Source organism: Zootermopsis nevadensis, unplaced genomic scaffold, assembly GCF_977971745.1.
Source record: "Zootermopsis nevadensis isolate Lab colony 2312 unplaced genomic scaffold, Znev_1.0 Znev_ptg000031l, whole genome shotgun sequence".
Classification (NCBI taxonomy): Eukaryota; Metazoa; Arthropoda; class Insecta; order Blattodea; family Termopsidae; genus Zootermopsis; species Zootermopsis nevadensis.
In genome coordinates, this window is record NW_028259163.1 from 276,314 (window position 1) to 285,765 (window position 9,452).

At 35.8% G+C, this 9,452-nt stretch overlaps 1 protein-coding gene across 5 annotated transcripts; it reads left to right on the forward strand.

The window, feature by feature from the left end:
• Positions 1-31: 31 nt before the first annotated feature.
• LOC110827812 (leucine-rich repeat-containing protein 40-like) lies at positions 32-9,112 on the forward strand. Of its 5 annotated transcripts, none has more exons than XM_022059964.2 (11): positions 32-399; positions 947-1,140; positions 1,592-1,795; positions 2,772-2,895; positions 3,725-3,894; positions 5,257-5,399; positions 5,955-6,141; positions 6,528-6,595; positions 7,131-7,319; positions 7,927-8,112; positions 8,649-9,112. In XM_022059964.2, the coding sequence occupies exons 1-11, from the start codon at positions 222-224 to the stop codon at positions 8,761-8,763; spliced, it is 1,758 nt and encodes a 585-aa protein (XP_021915656.2). In that variant the 5' UTR covers positions 32-221; the 3' UTR covers positions 8,764-9,112. The 5 variants fall into 5 exon arrangements, with proteins under 5 accessions (XP_021915656.2, XP_021915827.2, XP_021915574.2 ...); XM_022059882.2 differs by having other exon boundaries at positions 33-399; positions 5,955-6,158; positions 6,452-6,595; XM_022060051.2 differs by having other exon boundaries at positions 33-399; positions 947-1,005; positions 5,955-6,158; positions 6,452-6,595.
• Positions 9,113-9,452: the final 340 nt, after the last annotated feature.

Genomic DNA, 9,452 nt, shown 5'->3' on the forward strand with positions numbered 1-9,452 from the left:
AGGACTACGGTTATTGATGTTAACATTCCGTGATCATGTTGCTGATACTCGCTGTTCTTGTATTCAATGTGGGGGTGGAAGGTGTTGCGTAGTTTATTTTAAAATAAAAAAATACCTCAAGGTTGGATTTAAAAGTTAGAATGTCATCGGGTATTTGTGTTGTTATATAATAACTTTTATATTAGTGCTTCTGGCGATTTTGTATCTCAATATCTTTAAAGATGTCAAACTTCGAGAAATGTCGTTACAGAAGACCGCCGAATTCGCATTTGAGGAGGGTAAACCCACTTTTCCATATTCAGAATCAAGAGGCAGATTCAAAGGAGCTGTCATCTCATATAATTAAACTTGCATGGAAAACTGGTCGGTTAAATCTAAGTGATAGAGGACTTGCTTCAGGTACTGGAACATTTTATTTAACAATTAACTCGATTGCAATGTTAAATTGCAGTGAACTATGTAGTATGTATAAAATTAAATCAATTCACTTTTTTCTTGTATGTTAATGTTGAAGCTGTGCTGTGTTACAGTTTTTAGAACTGGTGTTTTGGGTGTATGAAAGTGTTTGACTTGTCAGATACAGTAACTTTTATTTTTAATTTATACTGTGTTGAAATTGTGGGGGTAATGATGAACCGTGCACCATTTTCAAACTTCTAGTTCATGGACTACTGCCAGGCCATCTTAATTTATGTTGGTTCATAAATTGTTAAGAGAGTTATGCTGTGTATCTTATACCATATCTGGAAAAATTAAAATTTTACATCCAGCAAATATTAGATGTTTAGACTATTATTTCTGCTTTCCTATGTGAGACAAGTATCTTACTGGTCCCTTGTTATTTTACTGGGCCAAGAATCAGAAATGACTCAGAATCACAGCATTAAAGGAACGTTGTTTTCAAGTGCCCACATCAGAACTGACTGATTTTGAAACTTATTTGCAGTTCCAGAGAAGGTTTGGCAGATAGATCAGTTGGATGAAGCAGAAGTTCGTCTACTTGAGGTTAGAATGGACCGTGATGTGGATGGAGACAAATGGTGGGAACATGAACCACTAACATGGCTTGATCTGAGTTTAAATTGCATCACTGAAATATCTCCTAAAATAAGGAATCTTGTTACATTAACTGTGTTAAATGTAAGCAGGGTGATTTAGTTTGTCTTTAAAACTTTATTTTGAACAGTGTGTTTAGAATGCTGTGTGCATGTTGTACTGAACGTAAGAAGTTCTGAAGAACTGTGTGACATAAGACAGCGCAGAGTACGCTTGAAGGAGCTTGTACAGCAGAGCTCATAATTAATTAACCCTGTAAATAGTAGAAATCAAAGGTTCATTGCTCTAATATTGAACAGAATCATGAGCAGTTTCAAACACCCACTAACCTTGCATTTAATCTATTTTTTTCTTATTTGTTTGAAACAATAATTAACCTCACATTCTTCCTTAATTTGAAGCTAAGAAATGCATTTAGTGGGAATTAAAATGCATGGAGGACAAAGGAATGATTCTGCCATTGAAAAGTGGATTCATTGCTGTTGATTAATTATACAGCCGCGTGATTGTCATGTTGCATGCGTGTTACCCGCAGCTTCACAAGAACAACCTGGACGGTGTTCCTGCAGAGCTGGGGTGCCTTACCAAGTTAACGTGTCTGAACTTGAGTCACAACAAATTGCGCACGCTTCCACCAGCGTTCTTCAAGCTTTGCGAGTTACGTTCCCTTCAGCTCGCTCACAATCAGTTGGAAGATGTAACTGATGATGTAGGTGATTTCATCATGCTTGAAAATTTGGTAAGAATAATTTGTTTACATTTTCACTTTCTGATTAGAAAATAATGCAATTTTTTCTGTACTTTTTGTCGCATTTCTTATTCACTATTATAATTTTTAAGGTGTTTGGTGTAAAGCAGTTGTCTGTGATTGAGAATAATGAATCCGAAGGGTGAAGAGGGAATAGATGCCATTATTTTAAGGCACTCTTGAGTTCATCCTGTTTTTGAGAAACTGCAGGTAAAGCAGTAAATCTGACGTATGTGCAAATGATGTTATTACATACCTCAGTTATAAGAGTTCCAGTTCCTGAATGTGTACTCATTAAGTGTGAGAACTCATTGTTCATAGTATATTGCATTATAGTTGAACTTGATTTGACAAAAGATCACATTTTAAAAAAACATTCATTAACATAAAATAATTTAAAACAAATGTTTAAATGTTAAAACCTTCCCTTGTAGATAAGTTAAATCAATGTACAATGAGGTATACTTCACATTTACTACATCATTATACGTAATTATATGTAATTAATCCTTTATGTCACTAATTCTACTTCATACTTGGTATGTGGATTTAATTTTCGTGTCTGTACTGTCATTATTATCATCATTACCAATTTGTACATCCATCATCACTGTTTGTAATATATATAAGTGTAAGTTCAGTGTAACGTCGCCGCTCTCCATCCTGGGCTAGTGCTAACTGCATCACATGCTGTAGATTCCAGTACTGACACAGTCGAACCAGTACGACTGCATCAAGGGAAGATACTTCATGTAAAATGAGAAACGTGCACTCATTGGAGTATCGTCTCACCGAAATCACCGACGCTGAACGTCTGAAATTGGAAAGTTTTGCAAGGATGTGAGATATAATATTTTCATTTGTCAGAAATTTTCCGTCAGTCTAGTACGTGGCACTCGGAAAACACGGAATGGGCTCACATTTTTGTCAGGTTTAACCTAACATTTATGAAACTAATATGTTGCAGGATATATCGCACAATTGCTTGAGTACCTTACCCCCTGGTATTGGTTTCCTAACTCGTCTAACACAGCTAGACGCCTCACATAACAAACTTGCAGAGATTCCACCCGATATTGTCAGCCTCAGGGGTTAGTATTGCAGAAATAATAAAACTGTATTCTGCATGTGAATAAGAAACATAAGAAAATCTTCTTTCTTTAATGGATGCTATTTCTTTTGCTAACTTTTATCGTAATTTCAAACTACATGTAAGACTTGCAGAGTGTATGTAATGTACATATGTTATTGCTCTATGAGTGTTTCTGGAGTGGTGTGCTTGTGAATTATTTCAAATTTCTTAAGTACTGTGCCTTTGAGTGTGTTGCAAGTATTCTTCCAATATTTTTCATCAAAGTACATTTACTTCTAATTAATTTAAATGTTTGCTGTTTCTTGCGTTTCATTAACACAGTCACGTAATGTTTAGTAAGTATGGACTAAATTTGTAATGTAAATAATAAAACTTTCTCAGTGTCTGGAAATGGTCATTTTAAATCTAACTCTGGTGTTTAGACCCTAAAGATCAATGCCGTAGTACCGAAGAAGCTTGCTGTTGGTCATGATCTGATGTAGTTACTGTCCTCATAGCCTTTGTCTTCTTGGTCTTCCAACTGGTGATTTTCCAAGAGTTCTCCTCAATCCTGCCAAATTGACCAGCACATTGTATCATCATCAGTGTTGCCATTTTAACGATTGTAGATTTTCTGTACATTGCATAAGGTTCTTGTCTTACTGCTTGTTCTCCGTGCGTTTAACATTTACATCTGTCGAGTTCTTGGGGTCTGTAGCTCTGTAACTGCTAATCAGTAAAGATTTTACATTTGTTTATATTTTGTAAAATTTTTATTATGATTTAAATGTGTAATTTTCTTGTTCTTGTAAATCTGTGGTATTTTCATGCAATGTAACTTATTCCAGTTTTGTGTAAACTGGATCTGAGTGACAACCAGATAAACCTCTTGCCCCCGTTGGGCGATCTGAGGAAGCTGGAAGTATTGTTCCTTCAGCACAACAGGCTGGTCAATCTCCCTGATGTGACCGGGTGTTTGGCACTCAAGGAACTGCACCTAGCGGGCAACACTATTAAGGTCTGGGTCACCTCTGTCCTCATGTATTTGTCTTCTGTGTCGTGTCTTTCACGGAAGTTCGTTCTTTAATTTGCCTGATATCGGCATCGCTTTCCTCTATTATTTAATGTAAATATGTAGGCTTGCATGTATATGAATGTGTGGCGTTTCTTCTTCATACACTGTTAAGATATACTAATAGCAACAAGCAGTGATGTTTTCTAAGAGCAGCGCTGATAGTGACAGCATCGTAAATGTATGGATTTTGAAATGGAGGACATTTTCCTTTTCTGTAAGTACAAGTGTGTGTGTGTACACTGCATTTTTTTATGTGCTGTTAGGATTTTGTACTAATGCCAAATCATGACATTTCTATCTTTGGAACTTCTAAGTATTGATCTAGAGAATGTTTTTTTACATAAACTCCTTGGGTCCGACAGAGTGTTCTTGATACGCTGATAGCTATTCAGCTGGTAGGTAGGAACCATGCTTTTATTGAACATAAAATTTTATCATTTACTGTCTGTGGTTTTTTTGTTTTGTTTCTTGTTAATCATTATCATGAGTGAAACAGCAGAAGTACAATTTGAGAAATTACATCTTTTACTAATTTCTTTACACTTGCTCTGAAGAAACATAATTCAGTGAAGTTTGCAGAAGACAACATGCAAATTATTCTGAAATTGTCTTTATCCGTAATTAAATTGCTATCAGAATATGATTAAGCTTGTAGATCTAGAGAGCTTGTGCTTCGAGAATGTCATTGTGACTTTTTAAATTGCATGAAAAGTTTACTTCGTGTGTCACGGCAAAAGTTTTTGTGTATATTTTCAGTTTTGCCATTAGTCCAATTGAAAACAGTTACAGTAAGTCACATGTCTTTATGTAGTATATAATTTTCTTACTTATATGCATTTATGTATTTTTTTAATTTGGTGAGATTTTTAGTGTTCAGAACGCAGATGTGTATCTCCAGTGTGTCTGCTAACTCCTTTCATTCCCCATCTATTTCTTATGCACGTACGACATGTTATACTTCAAGTGACAGACTTAACTCCTTCATGTGCATAAGTAACAGCACAATGTTATGTGATGCTAAATAATTGTGTACTGCTTGCCATCCTTACAGTAATCATCACATTCTGCAAGTGTGTGATCGGGTTTCAGTTTGTGAAACTCCTTAGGTACAGGAAGTTTGTAACAACAGTCGCTCTGCAACATTTCACTTTCGTGTCAAACTATTCTTGCATCAGGAGCCAAAAATGCTCGTCACTACTCGTAGATTTACTGCCTTCGTTCTTTCATAAGGTGCAAGTTTGTTGAATTTATGTTGCATTCATTGTAATGGTTAAAATTAAAAGTTCATTACTTATTGCTTGACAGGAGATTGATGTTGAGGTGTTTGAAGGTTTGTCACGTTTGCGAGTCTTAAACCTTCGAGATAACACACTTACGTCTCTCCCAGAAGAGATCTCGGCGTTCCAGCTTCTGGCAAGGTTGGATCTTACGAACAACCATTTAACCATGTAAGTTGGTGGAATTTAAAATGGATGTTGAGCATGACTTTTATACAGTTACATTTATTTTTATGCTTTTGTTCATAATGGTTGGTAAACCATACACGAAGAATGCTTACTCACTGTGAGCCGAGGGAAGCCTGCTGGGGGGTAGTAGCAGGAGATGGGGGTGATCTTGCTGCGCATGTGCACTCCACCTGTTCCTGTTCCAAACACACTGTACTCCATTAGTCTGCAGTAGTGCGGTGTATTACGTGTACAAATAGTGTTGCAGGGCTAGACACATGATGTGTGTAAGAGTGCAGTGTAGCCATTAATACACACCGCACTCCCAGTGGATCTCTCATGGCTCATGGACACACACAATGAAATGTTACAACTAAGTAACAGTATGGATAAAATCAGGGATGCTGATGATTTATGGGAATGATAGTAACCCATTTTTTATACTGCATTTTCATATATGGGACTAAAAAATGTTTTTTATTCTTAAGTATCGCAGTTGGCTAACTTTCTGAAATTACTTGTTTCTTTTATAACAATTTTTATTTCTTTTCTCTCCAGGTTACCTGATAGTTTGGGTTTTTTGCCTCATCTGCAGAGTGTGCAGTTAGAAGGAAACCCTCTTCGTTCAGTTCGGAGAGACATAATTCAGTGTGGAACTACTCGACTTTTGAGATTTCTCCGTGAACGTTTCAAAGACGAAGGAAATGTTAATACGGGATCTGACAGCTTAATTTCAGCAAAAGAAGTAAAATTTCCTGACAGGTATCATAGAGTAAATTAGTTAATTTTAAAAGTATGCAGTTCTTGAGCACAAATTTTCATCACACTCTTGACAGTTCTCCGGTGGATAATTGGTACTTTGAATATTTGCCAAATCCAAATTAGACAACATTATGGTCCATTACTTTTAGACATAAGTTGTTGCAGTAAATATTTACTAAAGCCTAAAGTTATTTCTGGATATTAGATGAGGTGACTGATGAAATTATGTTGTTTCATTAATTTGAATTAAAAAGTTGTGTTTGAAATCGTTTATTATGTTTGTTCTGGCGCAGATATGTGATGAGGAATAGTCGAGCTTTAAGTCTAGCTATGCAAGAACTTACAGAGATTCCGGACTCTGTTTTCCAGGAAGCCGTGGAAGCCGAGGTTACTTCTGTTGACATTTCCAAGAACAAGTTAAAAGAAGTACCTGTTGGGTAAGTGGGCATCTTCAGGCCCATTGGCGTTCCTGCTGAGTGCCTATTAAAATTGCTTTATGTGTTCGTCATGTCTGTGTTCGTGTTATAACCCGGGGAGGGGAGAATGGATTTCCTTGAAACTGGACCAGGATTTGATCCAGTGACGACGTGTACGAGTCTAGCATGCTACTGCAGAACTAATGCAGTGTATAACATATAGGTATTGATTTATATTATTTAAAGAAGACGTTAAGACCAAAACTAAAGTTGAGTAAGTAAGATAACTGACGTAATATTTTGTTATTAATCAGTAATTTACAGAGAACATGTGTGTGCTTTCTGGTATGGATTACACCTTCGCAATCTTGTTTTACATGTCATTCCAATTTTGTCTTGATTCTTCATTAGACTTAAACTTGTTGATTTTGGACTTGCAAGGAAGTTCAGGTTCATTGTATCATCACATCAGGTAGCCGTGTTAAGTTCCTTCCTGATTTCTTCACGTTTATTATGGTCAGCTGGAGAAGATGCAATCTGTCACGCTGTGTTGCAGGCTGAAGACACTCACGAGTCGCATCACAGAGTTGAACCTTAGCTGCAATGCTCTGTCTGTACTTCCTTTTGAGCTGGGATTGAGTGAAAACCTGCTGTACCTTGACTTACAGAAGAATTCACTTGAAGACTTACCTCAGTCATTTGAAAGTCTTTCAAGGCTAAGAGAACTAGTAATATCCTTTAACAAGTAAGTAACTGTTGACCAGTTATGGGCACGGCCATTATTTCAGTTGATCTGAAGTCGCTTGGTTTTCTTTTGAATTTCCCACGGAGTGTGAATGTCTGTGGTCATTTTTTTAACTAACATTTATCATATGGCAGTAGGGGCTGTCAGTAGTTCAAGAACCATCAAACCCACCCATAACCAGTCCTGAATTCAGATGCAGGAATCTTAATTTTACACTATTGTAGATGAAGATTACAACTGCAGTATTTCATTATAAACCACGAAGGCAGACTTCCTCAAGTCCACGACATAAGCGTCGAGTCATGCTTACTGCAAAATGCCTTCTTACTTTTAGTTTCACTCTAGCTTTTCTTTTTTTCCTGTGTGTTTACACCATTTCCTAATGCACTCTTTATTCACATGACATTTATGTTTTATTTATTTCGAAGCATGCTCACAAATACTTGCTTTTTTAATTTTTTCAATCCAAAAATACAGGTATGTGTTATACTCTAGTAAATACAGTATTTAATAAAACAAGACTGAACTATTTGTTTATGATGACTAAAATATCCAATTATTGTCATTTATACTACGCCCGTTAAATTACTAGTTATTTGATTTCCAGATTTTCTGAAATCCCTGACTGCGTGTACAAATTAACAAGCCTTGAAAATCTGATTGCCTGTGACAATCGTTTGACCGCGATAGACGTATCGGGATTGTCGCAGCTGCGCAGGCTGGCCACCTTGCATCTGGCCAATAACGATATCAGTCATGTGCCTCCAGAGCTGGGCAACATGACACAGCTAAAGTGAGTATCATTAACGAAATCTTTCGTATCACATTTACGTGTTTGTAGTATAATTTCAGTCCCGAGAACATGTTTGATACTGGAGCATGCAGAGAGAAGTTTATTTACTACATATACATTACAAATTATATAGTAATGTTACAGTTTATATGGTATTACTAAATAAACAATTAATGTAGAAATAAAATATATTTATATTTTGAAAGTGGTAGGAGGAATGTGCAGTCTGTCTTTATAATACATCTCTGCACGTAGTACGAGTTTCAAAGTGTGTCATGTTTAAAATGAGGTTTAAAATTAAAATATTTATGAATATTATTAGCTGTAGTATAAGATGATGTGTAATATGTGTCCACATGAATCGAAGAATCTTTGTGGCCTACAATTTTTGGAAGCAAGAAATTTCAGACTTAAATTTGTTTTGCCGTGTTGGATAAACATTCAGTAGATATAGATAAAATAATTTTAGCGTGTAGCGCGGTTTGCAACAGTTTGTCATGTTATTCTTTGAATGTCACAAGTTTACTGCTTTGTAGGTGCCTGGAGCTGACTGGAAATAGTTTCAGACAGCCTCGTCACGCGATTTTAACCAAAGGCACCCCCGGCGTCTTGTCTTACCTGCGTGACCGAATACCACATAATCAGCACTGAGTTACTGGATTGGGAGCATTTGTAAATTAATGTTGTGTTTCTACAGCACAAGATTAGTTTCTGCAAATATATCTTTTACTTTAGAAATATGGATGATGGTGGAATACGTAAACCTTGGCAGCAGTGTAAATATTTTTAAAAGTTGTTTATTCTGGCTAGATGTGAGAGTGAAGAGGGTCTTACTCATTGACTGAACATATAAATTTGATCTCCACAAAACTTTAATAATACGTTTAAGATTTATTGTGGACGAAAGGTTTTTTGATAAAGCGATAATCTTGTTTCAAGGACTCTGTTGATATTGTCTGCTACTTTTAAAATCTACTAGTAAAGTGAAGTAGAAACTGAATGACATGTGTTTGAGTGTAGTATTATTTATCTTTTACTATTGTTGAGTGTCTGATAATCAAGAAAGTACCAATTTTGTGATAATAATTAATAACTTGAACAGAATATTTGTCTTATATGTTCAGTTTGAACTTTACACTGTAAAATGTGATTTGAGAAGAATGCAATATTTGCTTTAATTAAAGGAAACGTAAACTGTTAGGAAGAGAATATTACTATGCTTCAAAAGTTAATTTCATTTTTTTACATATTATTAAAGTTCATTAGTAGTTAGTAATTATTCTTTTAAAATTATAAATAATGTTTTAATTAACTTCCATACATTGGTGGGGGAGGGGGGA

What these genes read in the sequence shown, in the direction of transcription:
- LOC110827812 (XM_022059882.2), top strand. Translation starts at nt 222, where the DNA reads ATGTCAAACTTCGAGAAATGTCGTTACAGAAGACCGCCGAATTCGCAT. An exon ending in TTAAAAGAAGTACCTGTTGG is followed by an intron (nt 6,596 to 7,130) that starts GTAAGTGGGCAT and finishes GCTGTGTTGCAG; the next exon opens with GCTGAAGACACTCACGAGTC. An exon ending in GGCAACATGACACAGCTAAA is followed by an intron (nt 8,113 to 8,648) that starts GTGAGTATCATT and finishes ACTGCTTTGTAG; the next exon opens with GTGCCTGGAGCTGACTGGAA.